At 32.5% G+C, this 18,546-nt stretch overlaps 3 protein-coding genes across 5 annotated transcripts in view; 2 read left to right on the top strand and 1 right to left on the bottom strand.

Moving 5' to 3' along the window:
* Positions 1–13,200, bottom strand: part of CngB (Cyclic nucleotide-gated ion channel subunit B) — a 31,759-nt gene extending 18,559 nt beyond the window's left edge. For all 3 annotated transcript variants that reach the window (XM_074131781.1, XM_074131780.1, XM_074131779.1), the window contains exons 1-3: positions 13,060–13,200; positions 5,514–5,623; positions 1,361–1,484 (exon numbers count right to left, since the gene is read on the bottom strand). The gene's annotated coding sequence lies outside the window, so the exon portion shown is untranslated. The remainder of the gene's footprint in view (positions 1–1,360; positions 1,485–5,513; positions 5,624–13,059) is intronic.
* Positions 3,812–9,252, top strand: LOC141456108 (uncharacterized). The gene is made up of 2 exons (XM_074131784.1): positions 3,812–4,087; positions 7,098–9,252. The coding sequence occupies exons 1-2, from the start codon at positions 4,073–4,075 to the stop codon at positions 9,096–9,098; spliced, it is 2,016 nt and encodes a 671-aa protein (XP_073987885.1). The 5' UTR covers positions 3,812–4,072; the 3' UTR covers positions 9,099–9,252.
* LOC141456109 (venom serine carboxypeptidase-like) lies at positions 11,548–17,953 on the top strand. Its single transcript, XM_074131785.1, has 7 exons — positions 11,548–12,230; positions 13,122–13,302; positions 13,409–13,555; positions 14,550–14,624; positions 16,139–16,305; positions 17,118–17,280; positions 17,371–17,953. Exons 1-7 carry the CDS (start codon positions 11,904–11,906, stop codon positions 17,754–17,756), a joined length of 1,446 nt encoding a protein of 481 aa, XP_073987886.1. The 5' UTR covers positions 11,548–11,903; the 3' UTR covers positions 17,757–17,953.
* Positions 17,954–18,546: the final 593 nt, after the last annotated feature.

Consider the following 18,546-nt stretch of genomic DNA (forward strand, 5'->3'; position numbering starts at 1 on the left):
TAACAAAGAGGATAATGTTACAATAAGAATTATTCTAATATGATTCAAGTGCAACGTCCGCATTTTTTTCCTTTAATTTTACTTCTTTTTTTTTCTTGTTAGCGATGTTCTTGAACGCGCCAGTTCTCACACGTGTCCACGCGCCTGAAGAGAATCGATTAGTCACGAAGATCGTACCTACCACTCAATATTTACCTAGCCATTCACACATACAAACAGTACCAACTACTTAGAATTTCAGGCAATATGAAAAGAACTATCAATGTGCGTTCGGTAAACGATGGTTTTATTCTTTCTGGTTCAACTATTTTTATTTATTTTTATTTTTTATAAATCTTTTAAAGTGTAGCAGTTAACTATCTACACGGCTTCATCTTACTACAATTCTCAAGGTTCTCGGATTTTTTAGTTTTTTACTTTCACTTACTAAGGTATAAGGCACTACGGTGGCCGAGCGGTTAGAAGTGAGACCTGCAAAGCTAATATGTATTGTGGTACTGGGTTCGATTCCCGGTCATAGGCCTTGGATTTTATTTAATGGTTAATAAAAGAAATTTACAGTAAAGTATGTTTGCTGGTCGCCTCCGTACACGACACCTAATTAGGTAGTTGGACGTTAAGCCCCGCCTGAAAAAATAGGCGATTACTTTACTTTTTTTACTACTAAGGTATAGCAATCATTCCAAATTTTCTATTTCGAATTTTTCCCGAAAATGTCAGTTTTGACGTCGACTTACATCGAAAAATAGTTTTTAGAAAACACTCAAAGCGTGAAAGTTGTCAAAATACTTCAAAAACTAGAAACTGCAGAAACCTTATGTTAGATTGGCCTTAAACAGGGGGACATATCGCAAATGTAACTTAGCGATCAAATTCCTCCCACTTTATTAAGAATGGTTTTGATGATTTTGTTTAAACCGTTTATAGTTGGAGAACGGCGTGCGAAAATTCACACGTTTTCTAAATTTTTTAATGCAATTGAGATTCAAATCAAATCAAAGAAGAATTAAAACGTCACAAAAAATACTTTAAAATGTTTGTTAACAACATATTTAATACTTATACTTTGCCTTCTAATAATAAGAGACGGTATTAATAGTTGATTTTGCTCAGGGAATATTCTTTTTAAAGTCCCCTAAATACGAAAAAGTGTTTACTAATTGATTTGTCTCTTTGTGTGAGTACGTATATATAAGTATGTATACACCGTAACTCAAAAATTATCTATTAAAAACTATTTTTCTAATAAACGCCAGTTTTGCGATATAAAAAAAACTCCTTTCATCTAACTATAAGAGAATGTAAATCTCTCATTCAGTTATTTCATTTACCTAAATTTTTGAAAAATATCACTACTTACCTGAGGCCAAATGATTTCCTTGTAGGATATTTCTCAATTTTGGATACTCCGTACAGCTATTTGGTAACTTCCTTGAGCAGAAATTTTTGCTTTTTAAGCGACCAATTAACGCCTTTGCATTGTACTATAATAACAATGAGAATGTCTTGTTACATACAAACAACGCAGAGTAGCCATACCTACAATGAATTGACAATTCTTGCAGAATCTAGCAAAACAACCATTTTTTTTTTTCTTCTTCTTCTTCTTCTTTACTGGCCTAACAAACTAGTGACTTAGTTGAGGTAAAGATGTTTATTAGATATTCTGCATGCATCTAATCTGGAACGTGATCTGGTATACTACAGGTATAACTTTCAGCAAAATCATTTTAATAAGAAAGCACAGAATGTAAAACATTATTTGCTGTAAAACATATGAGATAAAAATAAACAAAATTCATAGCAGTAACAATGTCTAGGCTAAGCAACTAAAAACAGCATTGACATTCACCATTAATGGGAAAGTTTTTGGAAAATAATAATTTATATGCATTCATTTCGGCAATTTTCTTTAAAATAAGAAATCTATCTGGCGTGAACACTCAGTTTTCCGTGGCTTTCACAAAAAAAATCTTATGCTTATTGTTAGAAATTATTTTTATGAAAATTGAATTTAAAGATCTGCACTGGAGTGGTACGTTTCTTCTAACAGTCTAATTCCTTTGGAGTACCAAAGTATAAATATTATGATCCTGACACTGAAACCAGTCATTTTTTTAATCTGAACTTAACTCCTATCAATATTTTCCTATTATTATCGACCTATTTACAAGCTACATTATAATTTTTCAATTATTACTTGCAAAGTCTGTTCAAAAATGTTCGTGAACCTGTCCTTGACAAGGTTTTTATTACTTGAAAGTCATGAAAAGCTTTTCTGAAATAGCTTCTAGTTCAATCAGTCACTTTTCTTTAAAAGCTTGTACTAGTGATTCAAATAAAGATCTTTCATAGGTTTGGAAAGAGGAAAAATAAGAACTGGCAAATCTTGTGTATGTGGTGAGGAAGCACACTCGTGTGGTTTTGAGGCAATTAATCGCGACTGAAGGAGCTAGTGCGTTTCTATAAGGAAGTCACCAGGACAGTCTTTTCCATCTGATTTTGGTGAATTTTTTGAAAATGCTTTCCGCGACGATGATTTTCATAAATATCGAAATTATTATTATTATTTTAAATATGGGATTAACAGTCCTTAAATTCACTAAAATAAGCACAAGATTGTTCAGGGAAAGTCCTTTCGCTTGGGTTTATATTTATAGTTATCTTGATTTTACACTAGTTGTTACTATTTTTTCTGAATAATTTTTTCATTTAAAGTTGACATAATCCAGTGCTGATAGATTGTGTAAGTAACAAGTATACCATTATATATTTTTCGGTACGAGTGGAATGTATGTATACTTTCCTTCTTGGGAGTTCTATTGAAGGGGAAAAAAGTAATCTAGTGACTAATAACTAATAATTAAAAAACAACTGAATCTATACAAGTATACAAACTAAACATGATCCCAGAAAAAGTTTTTGCTGAAATGCTCCCAGCAATGGAAAAACAGTTGGGACAAGTGCATTTGTTAAGATGGAGACTACTTTGAAAAGGATACACAGACCAGTAGCTAGTAAGGGGCCGTACTTAAATTACGTAACGAACGCAAGGGGGGAGGGGGGTAAGGCTCGATTGTTACCATTCGTTATGGTTCGGGGGAGGGGTTTTTTTAATGCTTGTACGTAATTTTTCCAATTGAATCTATAATTTTTTGGTCATTAATGGAAAAATACTAACGATATTCTACTATAGCCAACCTTCATACTAAGTGATAATGTAATTAAATAAGTAATAAATAAAAAATATATGTTTGATTTTAATTAAATACTATGCAATGACGATATTCCATAACAAAAAATTACGTACATTTGGCTAGGGGGGAGGGGAGGTTGACATTTTGTTACGATCTGTTACATCGGGGGGGGGAGGGATTAAAAAGCTCTTTAAATTGCGTTACGTAATTTAAGTACGGCCCCTAAGCAATGCCTGTTTTAATAATTGAACAAGTTGAATATTCAAAATTAAAATTTGAATAGAATTCTTATGTATAAGCATTGAATACTTGTTCAAAAAACAATAATTGAAGTTTAGAAGAGTCAGCCTTTACTCTATTACCATATCTTTTGGGTTAACAATGGAAACATTAAACAGTTAATGGTTTTTGAGGAATAGCGAAAAAAAAAGGAACCAGATTTAGGTTCATAGTGATTGAGTGATTGAATGTACGAATCAGTGCATGAGAGAGAGAGAGAGAGAGACAGATACAACTGGGGGCATAAAATAAATACATAAGTAATCCTCTTTCGTTATCGCAGTAACAATAAAAACAATAAAGTCTAAAAGGTTAATACACAATGGGATAAACACGTAAGATAGGCACCTGTTAATTAAATTAATGAACTTCCATTTATGAATGAACGTTAAACAGATGAAAGAAGAATGATTATACGCAGATAATTTTTGTACAATGGTATGACAGATGCAGGCACAGCCTCTTGAAGAACATCTTCTGCTCAAGTATAGAGGGGATGACAATAGGGTAGTTGGTGTATATATAAAGGAAGAGTTATTCTTTGCATCTACTTTGCCAACATTGTCGACAATCTCCTCTTCTTATACCATCACAACATGTACTTCATCAGTGTGAGTTTGTTTATATCATTTTCTCTATGAATATATATATTTATATAACCCCTTTATTATTATTTTATCTTTCTAGGATACGAGGAAATAATGCGATTAGTCTAATTATCTGTATTGAGTTTATAACCGTGAGTTCACATTTTGAAGCCCCCCCCCCCCCGAGAATTAAAAAGTGGTTTAAAAAAACATCATGCTTTGAAAACTTGGCATGCTAAGTTCGGCATAATACTTTTATTTTTAAAATATTTTCCCAAGAAAATTTATTTTAGAACAGTTGTAGGAAAAGTGGTGGGGTTTAAGGTTCCCTCTAGAGTGATATTTCAGTCTAATGTGGGGTGCAATTATATGTACTAAATTAAAGAAGATTAAATACATAACTAAAATTCTGCGTCTGGAAACGAGGATTTAAAAAAAAAAAAATTTATCGACTATTCCCTTGCAGATTTATTTAATCTGGTATAACTAATCACTAGTTTTAAAAAGCCTACAACTTTTAGTGAAACTTTTTCTATAAAAATTTATTTCAGCGAGGTTATTTAAATAAGAAAATTTCTCTTGGGTTCATACCATATGGTATTAAATCAGTTTTAACTAAGAAAAACTACGTATTGCTATTGACTGCCTAAGCAACTTGGAAGAATAATACATTTTTCATGCTGAGCCATACAAATGAGTACCGTATTTACACACACAAAAAGTAAAAGTAATAATAATAATAAGCTTATACAAAAATTAACATAAATATACAACAAAAACAATTACTACGAGAGTACTAAAGTTTGAAATTATATGGCGACATGTTAAATAGATTAGCTTTAACAACATACTCGTAGACCGCAAACTTGAATTTTTTCTTACAGCTTTGTATTTAAATCGGTTTTTGCTAGCTAATTTCATAGTTTTAATGTCTTTAGTTTTAATGGTGAGAGAACTAAAATGGGTAAATACTAAATCGCATTTTTTAAAATGGATTGAATTACCAACAATTATCTTTTAATCGCGTGGTCCCGGGGGTTTCCGACCCTTACGCCTGAGCCTTGGGATGGCTCTAACTCTAAGTATATATAAATTCTTAATTTCATTGTGAGATTCAAGGATAAAGGTATTCTATTATGAAATTAATCAATTATAACATTTTAAGATTGATATAAGGGGTACTTTACTTTATAGATATACTTTACCAGAAGCAAATGTAAAAGAGACACAGAGAAATGATGTATTCACAATAACACAAACAGCTGACTTTACCTTTTTTTTTTTAAAAAAATAAAATTGGAAATTGGAAATTCCAACATCTTTAATATTTTCTTCTTAAAAAAGGTTTCGATTTTATATTTTGTTATTTCACATTAAAAGGAGATATATTAACCAGAAAGTGATTAGAGATTAGCAAAATTTCATCCAAATATTAAGAAATTTAACTTACCTAAATTAGATTAGAATCAATCAGTTTTGAGCTTTCTCCTTCTTTGATTCGTTAGTAGTAAGCAAGTCCAAAAATAACTTTAATACGACTGTCTATGTAAAAACTTTCCTCTGAAACATTAAATCAATTTTAATTAATTAAAAATAAACTTAAAATGTATAATAAACTACAGTCGGCAGTTATATGTACAAAAACAAAAAACACACAATGTTGAACTGTTATCTGTATTTATCCATCCGGAAAAGGCTGACGAATTCGTAACAAGAAAACTACTTAGTAACGAGCTTAGATCAGCCAAATATTATTGACAGAGATTCGGAGCGTATTCGAGGGTAACGCTCACCAAACTAAAATAGGATTAAAAACAGAACACTCCCTACCTCCAAAAGAGTTTTCATGAATGAGCCGGTCTAAGGCACTTTGTTCACAAAATCTTAATGTTGCTCTCACAGTACAAAAGAGAAAATGTGGAACAATTGGGATTAAAAAAAAAAAAAGTTATAAAATATAACACTCAAATTAGTCTCGTTTTACTTTAGAAGGTTTTGTGATGATCATTCATGAAGACTTTTTATTTTGAGTTTTACGGTACAAACCGTTCTTAGATCAATCGATTCCAATAAAATGTTAATCCCCTACAAAAAAGAACCTTTTTTTTTATAGTGTGTTTCTTGAAAATTCGTATATATTTCTAACTTTTACCCAGAAAATCATTTTTATGGGATACTATAGGAGAATTAGTCATTAACTTATAAGTTCTATAATAATAAAAAAAACCATACGCTTACAACTGTAAAAAGTCAATGTTCGAAAGAAAAACAATTGAATGTTACTATGGTACTTACCATAACATCTATAACTCTAAGGGTCAATGTCTCGATGGAATCTGAATCTATTGTTCCTAGACCTATGTCATTTGCTGATCTTAACACGATATGAACTGACAGTTAATAGTATGGCTTTTTATCTTTTGTTTTGGCAGATTAATAAATTTAAAACATGTCATTGTGTTGTTAAACAGTACATTAATTATAAATACATTTTATTCATACAATTACTTGGAATTGTAATAGATCAAACTCGTGTTTTTCTCCACCAATTTGAAGAATAGGTAAAGTGTTTTTCAAATTATACATTACAATAAAGATCCAACATTTTTCAAAGGTCTGCTGCTTTAGAAATATAAACTCTGATGATTTACTGTAGTTCAAATCTTCTTGATATTGATTTACATCTCTATCATAATCAGTTCTGACCTTAGTTAAGGATGTATCAAATATTCTTATTCCAGCAATTTTGAGAACTCATCGGACTGTGATCGTGCTAAATGTACGAAGCTCAATTTTCTTGGGAAGGAATGAACATTTTACACCTCCTTTGAATACGAAAATAATATTTTGACGTAGGGCTGCTTGGGTTTGTGTGGGTGTTTTTTTTGTGAAAACAGAAGAAAATTAAACAGTTGGAAATAGCATAAAGTTTGAACTGCATTTTGACACCAAAGTTTCGGTTGAAATCTACTCTTAAGCGTATCGTATTTCTCTCACGCAAAGTAGCAATTAATGTTTTCTTTCTCTTTTTTAGGTAATAGCAGTGTTGACCTTGATTAGTTGTTCTGAGAGCATTACAGTAGTAGAGAAAACTGAAAGCACAAGATTGAGGACAGCTGCGCGAGGACCCTCAACGTACCAAGCACCAAAGGCAAGAGCCAATAATAATGCTACTGAGCTGACAGATGAAGATACCGCTGCAAATAAAGAGCAACCGCAGATCCAACCTTCAGAAGAAGAAACAAATGAAGATATACCAGGCCCAGTTACCAGCATTTCTACACTGGGTGGCGGGCAAATCAGTAATTTCGCTTTAGAAATAGGGTCCCATAAAAATTTACGCAAAAACTGTTGCCCTTGGGCAAAACCTGGGGCACAAGGTGCAGCAGGTAGTGGTCCAAATCACCATCCAAGTGGGCAATTTGGCTCAGCGGGTTCTGTACAAGCTGGTGGTCAGTTTGGGAGCTCAGGTAGTTTCCAAGGAGGGAAACCTACAGGAGTAACACAGGGTACAAGTTCAGGAAGCTTTCAAGGAAGTGGAGGAGTTGGAAGTTTTAGCGGCCAGCAAAGTGGGGGTTCAGGACAAGGTAATGGACAGTGGGGTGGTTCTGGCTCAACTCAAGCTCAAGGTGGTAGCAACTTTGGAGCTCAAGAAGGATCTAGTTCTTTAACAGGCGGTCAAGGAGGCAGTCATTATGGTGGTGCAGGAACAGGGCAATACGGTGGGTCTGCGCAAGGTCAATTCGGAGGAGCAGAAGGTGCTCAAGGAGGAAGCCAAATAGGAGGCGGAGGGAGTGGTCCGAGTGGTGGCCCAAGCCAAGGAGGTGGCCAGTTTGGAGGTCAAGGAGGCGGCCAATATGGAGGTAATCAAGGAACTGGAGGCATTGGCAGCGGCAATTATGGAGCTGGGTCGGGTGGGCAATATGGCGGTCAAGGAGGTAGTAGTGGGGGCTGGGGTGTTCAAGGAAATTGGGAACATGAAGGCGGCGGTCAATTTGGTGCTCAAGGGGGTGTTGGAGGGGGATGGGGCAATGGAAGTGGTGGACAAGGAGGTGGCTCCGGGCAATTTGGAAATGCGGGCCAAGGATGGGAATCTGGCCAGGAGTCTGGATATTATGAAGGAGGCGGACAACAAGGTGGAAACTTTCAAGGTGGAGGTGGCACAAGTGGTCAATATGGAGGATCAGGAGGAGGAATACAAGGTGGAGGTCAATTTGGGAGTGCAGGAGGTGGCACTGGTCAAGGAGCAGGACAATTTGGGGGATCCACACAAAGCGTGGGAGAGCATTTAGGGGGTGCGAACGGAGGGTTAGGAGGAACTGTAGAGGGGCAAGGTGGTCAATCTGGATCTTTTCAGGGTGGAGGACAATTTGGTGCAGGCTCAGCGCAGGGCAGTGGTCAATATGGAGGACAATACGGGGGTGGTAGTCAAGGTGGAGAACAATTTGGCTATCCGGGATCACATCCACATTTTGGTCATTACGGAGGTTCTGGTTTCGCCCAAGGAGGAGGAGCTTTTGGTGGAGCTGCTGCTGTACAAGGAGGACCTGGATCAAACTACGGAGGTTCCCTACAAGGTGCAGGGCAGTTCGGTGTATCCGGAGGAGGCCAATATGTAAGTGGAAGCGGACTGCAAGGCGGTGGTCAGTTTTCAAGTTCCAGCAGTACGCAAGGAGCTGGGCAATTCGGTTCGAGTGGACACTTTTCCACTGGTCACTTTGGAGCACATGGAGGTCATTTCAGTACAGGTCACGGTCACTTCGGAAAACCACACGGGCATCATCAAGCCCAGTTTGCACTAAACCATTTCGGTGCCGGACAAGGTCATTTTGCAGCTGGACACCACCATGGACAGATTGGAGGCAGCCATGCTGGTCAATTTGGGGGCCACTGGAATTCTGGAGGAGCGTTTCCACAACAACAAGCCGGCAGCTTGCAGGGTGCAGGCCAGTTAGCTTTTCAAAAACCTGGATTTCCACCTCATAAGTACAATTGGCAATATCAAAGACCCAAAACCCAATGTGTCGACTATTAAATACCATTCCTGTATGTTTAAGTTCTGGTGAATGTTCTGACATTAGAAATATCTTGGAACAATCTCTGGAACAATACTGTGGAATAATGGGTATTCTGTATGTCTTTTACAAATTCGGACAATAAAGATTGACTTTTGATTGGTTTCCATTGAATTGTTCCTTCACTTCTCCTATATTATCCAAAGGATAAAATAAGTAAATTTTTAGTTGCTTTCAGATAAATGACAGATTTATCAGACAAGAATATTTACCCACAACTCCGGATTCAAGAGTTATAACTACAGCACATTTCCTATAAAAAAAAATTAAAAGTAATGAAATTTAATATCAATATTTTAAATTATTCACTAAAAAAATAGATTCGAAAGAACTGAATTATTTAGCGAAGCCAGTTGAAGCTGTAATTAAACAGAAGTATGGTACGAGCTTAATTCTTTAGTTCTTTTGAGAATTCTAATGCTTTACCAGAAATACGAATCTCTTAAACTGATCTGTTTTTAAATTTCGTTTTCCCAAAAATTAATCGCTTTGATTTTAAATTATTTTCATAAAAACTGCTGCAAACATAGAAGTTTGCAGAAAATAATCAAGTTTTAAACCCAGAAAATTAAAGTAAAAGAAAGTTATTCCAGTGTTAACAACAGATTTTTTTGTCTACTTGTTTGATTAAGTAAATTCATTAAAATATTGTTTCATATGATTATTACCTTTTAAGTTAATGAAGAAAAAACAAAAGGGTCATATTTACACTAATTCCACCAGTTTTTATACAACATATTTGCTTCTAAAATTAAATACTTATCTAAACTTTTATCAGAAATGTTTGCAAATAACTTAGTTCCCAACAAGGTGGTTGACCGGCTGAGAATTCACTCGAACCTGTCACACTCGTATCTGAAGGAGATAAAACGAAAGGACAACAGATTAGTGTTTACGGAATGTACAAAAACTTATTTTTAATAGCGAATTGAAGTCGTACATTATTTTTAGTATAGAAATTATTATCATTACTTTAAATTTACTTCCGTTTAAGAAAGAAATAATTTTCTTATACGAAGAGGTAGAAATCAGCCTTACAAAACTAATACATTAGAATTACTTTTTCATTATAGATTAAAAATAAGGGGGAAGTACTTCATAATATCTTATTTCAAAAGCCATAATTTTTCCATCCGGATATGTAAATTACACGATACTATTTACAGGTAAAAGAACCGAACAAAACAAGAAATGGAGCTCTAAGGGCAAACTAAATGATACAGTAGCTACCGGAACTCTGTTGAAAATCCTGATGTTTCAAACCATTTTAATATCAATAGTAAATTCGCAAATACGTTTGACGAATTACAACAAAAATTTGACACACCATTTGACAGCAGGAAGTGCAACTTATTTAGTTAAGTATCATACGGAAGAATCGTTCAATAATTCTTTAATTCCCTTATAAAAATATTTCAGAAAAATATCGAAAGTATTGCCGGACTTATCTAATTAAACAAAACTAGTCTTAAGACGGATTTTAAATCGATACTGTCCAGCCTTGCGGACAATACCAATCAACCACATGACCCAAACATTACTAATCAATTTACTATAAATACTATAAATGAAAACCTTTTTTTTAAACTGAAGAATAAGTTGAGTAACCTTTCTTCTTCCCTACCTCTTAAAACCAGTTCCCGAAGAAGGACACCAGAGGTGTCTAAAACGTCGAACATTTAATTATTTATTTATTCATTTTATTTTATTATATTTACTTTTTTTTGTACCAGCCAATTATTGAAGTTTATATGGAAACCTCCTTTGTTTTACTTTTATTAAATTATTTCTATGTTTATAGACTAAAAAATCAGTGTTTTTTTTTTACAAATGAAATCAATTTCCGTAAGTCACGCGGAGCAGTAATTAATTACTGTCTAATCAGTAATCAATCATAGTTAATCAATCACTTATTTAAAGATAAGACCTGATTATCAATTTTAATTATTTTACTGTATTAAGTTCAATAAGATTAGAATGAAAAAATAAAAATAGAATGAACTTTATTTTTATAATCACAACAAAACTAAGTCCTTCAAAATTCAAATTTTTACTAAAAAAAAATAAATAAAAATAAAATGGACTTTTGCTGGTTTACCATAATAAAGCGGTTATTTTATGTTGTTACTAGCCAGCATTATCCAGAGTTGTCTAAAATCAATGTTCTATGAAGAAAAAAAATCGCAAAATAAAGATACTAAGTTTAATAAGTTTAGAGGAATTCGGCATTTGTGGTTGTTTAAATCGCATTAAGAAACATTAAACAAAGTAAAGCAGTTAGTGACTTTCTTCAACAATATGACAATTCTAAAATTATTATTAATGAAAAAGTCAACTCTAAGATCATAAAAAAGTCAACTCTAAGATCGTATAAAAGGCATCTTGGGGAATCTAAAGTACAGAATAAGAAATACATATACCATGTAAGACAACAAAATAATAAGGCAGTTTTAAAATAAATACATTTATTTTTATTGAAAGGTATATTGAACTCTTGGAACTCAATAGCTAAACATTGAGTTTCAAAATAAAACTATGAAGGCTTTAAAAACTTACAGAGAGGACGGTAAATAGATACTCGCACTTTTCAATCCCTCTTCAGCTGTGGCCCGTTTATAAAACATAAACATTATAATATTTAACACTAGAGATTAAAATCTAGACATAGCGAGAGTGGATGACCTGAAGTCGCGAAAAAACTAGTCAAACCAGGAGTTAGAACTTACAAGATAAAGTAGAAGAACAGAGACTTAGTAAATGAAGAGATGCCTTCGTTGCTGGTTATAGTAGTGTTGATATTAACAGCCTTAGCTGAAGATCAATCAATTCAGGAACCATCATCTACGCCTGAAATTATTGAGAAAGATGACCAATTACTGAGAAGATTGTATCCAGTATGGACGCCAACTCCACCAGATACTAGATTTGAACTGAACAAACTGATTCTCACTAAACACATTAACGAAGGAGATATAGAAGAAGCACAACGATTGGCCAAAGTTGATCTAGGCCCTCTAGAAAGTTACGCTGGCTATTTGACTGTTGAACCTAAATATAATTCTAATTTATTCTTCTGGTATTTTCCAGCTCAGGTGAGTGATCATACAAAATAAATTTAATTCACATTGGAAAACAAATGGGCTTGTAACTAAATTAAAGATCTGTTGTAATACTGTTCTCTAACTCTTTTCGGAAAAAGTACTATAATTTTTTGGAGGTCCACGTTCCTAAAAAATGAAATCACGACGAATCTATACATACTAGGAAATATACAAAGTTTGAATCGTAACTTAGAACTTCATGAAAGAGGTGTGACTTTCATGACAGATTTTATATTATTTTCAACACGTAAACTTAACTAGAACATACAACAGGTTTATGTAAATACGTTTCGCCCCTGGACATTGCTCCGACACTATGTCAATTTTCAAGGTTGAACAATTTAGATAACACGATCAATTTTGTTCTGTCAATAACACTCAGTGTAAATTTCATTCCTATTACAAATATACTTTCATTTAATTATGGATTATTATAATTCAAATAATTTTCCAAAAATAATTTATTAAATTTGGAATATAGAATCTAGAGGCACGAAATTTTGTATTAAAAAATGTTTTGATGAAGTGGCCAAGTAGTAAAAGCATTTCTGATCAATGGCAGTACTTGTTACTTTCGAGGGGCCAATACTTGGACCCACTGTACGAAAATAACTTGACACATTTGTCAACTAACTCTCTCCTTTTTCAACAAATTTTCCCAAAATCTAAGACTCCGTCATTAATCGGTTGCTAGATTTGTACGAAAATAGCAACTTTTTTAAAAAAAATTCAGTGCTAACAAAACTCTACTTCAAATCACAAATAAATGGAATCATTGCAAATAAAAAAAAGGAAATGTTAAAATTTAGTAGATAATTACCTATGACAATGGATGAATTTACTTCAGTTCTATCCAATTATTCTTGATTTTATTTATTCCAGAATGGCAACGCTGAAGCCCCACTTATACTATGGTTACAAGGAGGACCTGGAGCCACTTCTTTGTTTGGAATGTTCACAGAGATTGGCCCTTATAAATATGTAGATGGAACACTGGATTTGATGCCGTATTCCTGGAATCAAAATTATTCTCTTATATTTATTGACAACCCAGTGGGCACAGGTAAATAGTTTAAAATAGTAATGAATAAACAATTTTAATAATATTTAATTAATATAAGTTAATTTTATATAAACTGAAGGACTGATATATTTCTTTTAATTCTTAGGTTTCAGTTTTACTGATTCAGATGAAGGATACTGTACTAGCCAAAAGCAAATAGCCGACCATCTTTATAAAGCTTTGATTCAATTTTTCACCTTATTTCCTCACCTACAAGGTCCACCTTTTTATATCACTGGCGAATCCTATGCAGGTGGCATTAATTTATTTTTATTTTTTATTTATTTTGAAATATTGTTGAAGCAGGATAATTAGCACATGACAATTCCAGACTGAATTTAACAAATAGCATGTTAAATCCCACTAAAAAAAACGCTATTTTTACTTATTGGTTAGTTAGTTCAAGTAATTTTCGTTCCGTTTTGATTATCCTTATTTCCGGCTATGATTCTCCTTACTTTCAAGCAGTGACCATCAATACTTGAACCACCCCATAATTCTATTCAATTCAACTTCTATATGAAGTCTACGACGATAGACTATTCGTAGAAGCCTAAACTCTATGAGAAATTACAACTTAGTGCTCATTTCGCTCTTTTAACTTCTTTAATTCTGAAGTTAACCCAAAATAATAATAAGCAAAATAAATGGAATTCAATAATACAATTATTAAATTACCTATACAAAAGTTTATGTGTTTTATTTTACATTCTTTGGCAAAGATTTTTATAGAAAGAGCATTCAGTCCGTCCTATAATGAATAAAAACTGTTACTTGAAAAATCTAGACCATGTCTACGGGTATTCGTTAAGTTAATGAATGGGAATAGTTAGAAATACAGAACTAACGTCAGGAGAAAGATGAATTGTGATCAGTAGTCTCTAATTTTAATTTTCTTCTGTCATGTAATTCATTCGTCTGCTCCGTTAAGAAAGGTACCTGTATACAGATACATATTTCTTACGAAGTACAAATGAATACCAACGTTTCACAGTATTCGTCCATTTAGGACATCAATATAAAGGTGTACGTGAACATATCGGACGCATATCAGACGGTCTAAGGACCATGAATATGTCTGTCTGTGCTTTTGTATTTGTAATTATCTAAAACCTTTTAATAAAAAGACTTATTATTATTATTATTATTATTATTAAAATTATTCTACGTATTATTTATATGTATATAATATAAATAATTACACATTATCTGAAACACTTAAATAATATTTAATTCAAATTTTTTAGGCAAACACATACCTTCGTTGGCTTACGAAATCGATAAAAGAAATCCAACCGCCGATTTATGGATTAATTTAAAAGGTAATATTGCACTTTAATCTTTTTTTTTTATAGTGAGTCAACGTCATTGGCGCCCTCCGGACTGTGTTCTATCTTTACAGACAACATTGCCCAATTTCTAGTAAGAGAAAATCTAAGGGCCAGCAGCTGGCTTCAAACCCGGGATCTCCGCATGGGATTCTAGTAAACGCTAACAATTGATCCCTAATAAACACAATTTTTATTACCTCAAAAAAAGTCAGGATTCGCTCAAAGGGAGTTCAGTGCGTAGGAAAGAAGTTCAAAGAGAATAAAAGTTAGAATCATGTCAACGCTGTTCTTGTACACACCGTCCACTAAGAAAGATGCTGCCAATTTAGAAAAAACCTACATCTCTTCTTCACTGTATCCACCCTAAAATGAATTTCAATGGAAAAATGTTTTACACCAAATTTCAACCTTTTCGTGTTCACGAAACTATTGATACCTATTAAACATTTAATACGTATTTCATCAAAAAGCTGCTTACTTAATCCATGTGATTAAAAACAAAAAAGATTTATCGCTTCAGTAGTAAGGTAGTAAGTCATGTGGTTGCGGTGCCGTGGGGCATAGATCCCGTACATTTTCTGACCTTATCACTTCAGTATAAAGAAACCAAGGCAGAGAAATTTGTGAAAAATCACTTACTCAAACTATTTTCGGAGAAAACTTCTCTCGAAGAAAAAGACTAAACCTTTATGAATGTAATACTTCTTTTACGAGACGTAAGAGAAAGTAAACAAAATAGAATGTTAATTCAGTTTTGCTAAGAAAATCCAACAAATGAATATTAGGGAATGGAGCAATTAGACATTAAAGAGATGCATCAGATACGAAATAAGTAAAATTGCAGTTTACAACAGGATTTATTGCTGTTATAAATTTAGAAACATATTTAAGAGATACTCTAAATTTGGATAGAATTTAAAAATTTATACATATGTACATATTTTTAAAAGATGTGATAAAACCAATAAAAACAGAAACCCTAATAAATTTTATTTAGACTTGAAAAGAGTAGAAAAACGTCTATACTAATCAAAGTCTACCTACTAATAATAATAAGTTTTAACTGTTGAGTATAATTAATCGTTTTTGGTGATTAACTCATTAATCCAAAAAGATATAAGAATATTGCCAATTTCAATCATTATTTTCGTCAAGCTTTTGACCTAGTAGTTTACAAAAAAACTATTACCTTATCTATGGACAATCATATCGTTTTACATTGTTTTATGTAATGCATAACTGTCTTTCGTTCTGTCTGTTTATGTTCTGAGTGTGGTAGGTTTTGAATGTTCTGGTTTGTGAACAGGTCAGTGTTGCCAATTGGCAAAAAAAAAAAAGGTTTTCTTTGTTTTATAATAAGTTGGTGTATTTTTTTTTTACATATGTTGTGAGAGTGAAGTCCCTAGGTCATCTGCTTGATAAAGAAAAAAAAAAACTGAAATTGGCAACAGTCTTTCTCCCGTTTGGTACAGCTTTTAATCTTTCTCTAAACATATCTCTTCTAGGCGTGGCAATTGGAAATGGATATACAGATCCACTTACCTGTATCTCATACAGTGAATATCTATATCAACTGGGTCTAATAGATCATCAAGTAAAGAAATACATGGAGAATATTGAAAAAGTAGGACGATCCCACATAAACAAGGGAAACTACCTCCAAGCCTACTTTGTAAGCATGTTTACTTTGGCTATTGATTATTTTATTTTGTAAATAGAATTTATCGACTTTCATGTCCATAATAAGAACAACTTTTGCCACTTTTATTATAGAATTTCTTCATATTCATTTTTGAAAAATTATTTTCTTTGATACGATGATCGGAATGAGATAAATCTGAAGCACTAACACACTAATAAAGTATTAGTCTAGATCTAATTAATAAACTAGATCTAGTCATGGTAAGACATGCTGGACATATGGTGCCAACTGATCAACCAAGCTAGGCTCTAGATCTTTTACACTGGTTTAGAACTCGGTCAAACGATCAAGAACACTATAAAAAAAACGATGAGTTCAAACACACTCTATTAATAATGGAAAAACGGAAAATTAATTTAAAAATTATAGTTTAATAATAATTTTTATGTAGTTTTTTATTTTTATTATTTTTTTTATTATTATTATTATTATTTTATGTTAAAACCATAACTCTGAACATTCTAATCAATTGACAAAGGTATTAACTTTTAGGGAACTGAGATTTATTAGCATATGGTCATCTGATGATTTTTTTAAAAAAAAAAAAGTATTTCTAATTATATTAGCGTAAAAAAAAAAATTAAAAAAGTATTTCCTTTCAAAAAACGTAAATTTTTAAAGGTTCAATTTTACTCAAACTATCCCAAATACGCTATTTTCGCAAATTTAGTACGGTAAATTATCTCGGACGTAGTATTAGATTATTATTATTGTTATATTAGTTTAAAAACTTTATTATTTGCAATTTAATGCTAAAATTTATTTTGTGTTTTTATGAAAAGGCCTGGACTACAAATTTGGGACTATTTACACATTTTTCGAATTATACAAATTTGTATCATGTACTGTATCCCCATGCCCAAGTTTTGAATGCTGAATTTGTTGATTATGTCCAAACTGCAGTAGCCCGTCAAGCATTGCACGTTGGAGATGCAGAATTTACCAGTCAGTTTATTAATTTATACGCTAGTAGTTTTATTTTTTACATTCTTACCAAATTGAAAATGACCTAATTTTAAGTTTGGTTTATTACAGGTATAGGACTAGTTTATTCAAAACTAGTGCCCGATTTAATGACATCAGGTGTTGAATGGGTGAAACCATTACTTGGTAAATATAAAGTAATGTACTACAGTGGACAACTGGATATCATAGTACCATATCCTAATACTGTGGCAATGGTATCGGAACTTGGTCTATTACCTAGTAAAAGAGAACCATGGTATGTAGGCAAAGATCTTGCAGGATTTAAACAAGTTTGGGGAAAAAATAAACTAGATCTAGTCATGGTAAGACATGCTGGTCATATGGTGCCAACTGATCAACCAAGCTGGGCTCTAGATCTTTTACATTGGTTTATTAATAAAGAGTTCACATCTACTTTTGAAGATCCCTCAAAAGTTTTGACTTCTGCCACTTGAAACTGTTTGGGGTTAAGTAATAGAAATGAATAATTAGTGACCTTATGTATAATTTTAAGTTAAACCCTTAAAAAGGATAAGATTATAAATATTTAACTATCTGTAAGGCAAAGAATACATCACAATTCTAAGGGCTTTCAAATAGAATTATGTAAAATGAAAACTATGTTTTATTAAGAATAAAATTGTAAAAAATGGACTTCTTTAATTATTAGTACCCAATGCTGTAATTTATGAATTTTTTATATTTCAAAATAAAATGGAATATTTTCTTCGAAATTGGAATTTTGATTTACACTTTAAAATCAGACCAAAGTATTTACAATAGTTTTGTGGATATCATTTAAGAAAACCTTTTTCGGTCACCGGATTCTCTTTAATTTTATTTCTTTATTTCTTCTAAATATTTGTACTGAATGATCTTTTAACATTATAATATAAATAAATGAAAGGGATAATTCTGACCTAATATGTTAAAAAGTAACTGAATGTGACTACATTAGATAGCAGCACTACGGTGCGTCCCTTTTTTAAGAATTAAGAACAAAGTATGGTTATATAAAACACAAGTATATTATAGAAAATATAATTTTTTCAGAAAATACTAAAAGACGCTGAAAGACTTAATAACCCTAAACCGCATTTTAAAATGAAAAAAAGGGAAGAAGATCTACTAATAAACAAAATCAGAGCATTTTAAGATGCCTTTAAACACTGACAAATTTTAAAATCAAAATTGACTATTGATTTACTAAATTACTAATTTTATTTGAATTATAACCCCGTCAAA

Source organism: Rhodnius prolixus, unplaced genomic scaffold (assembly GCF_049639745.1).
Source record: "Rhodnius prolixus isolate KJV_2025 unplaced genomic scaffold, Rpr scaffold_4, whole genome shotgun sequence".
Classification (NCBI taxonomy): Eukaryota; Metazoa; Arthropoda; class Insecta; order Hemiptera; family Reduviidae; genus Rhodnius; species Rhodnius prolixus.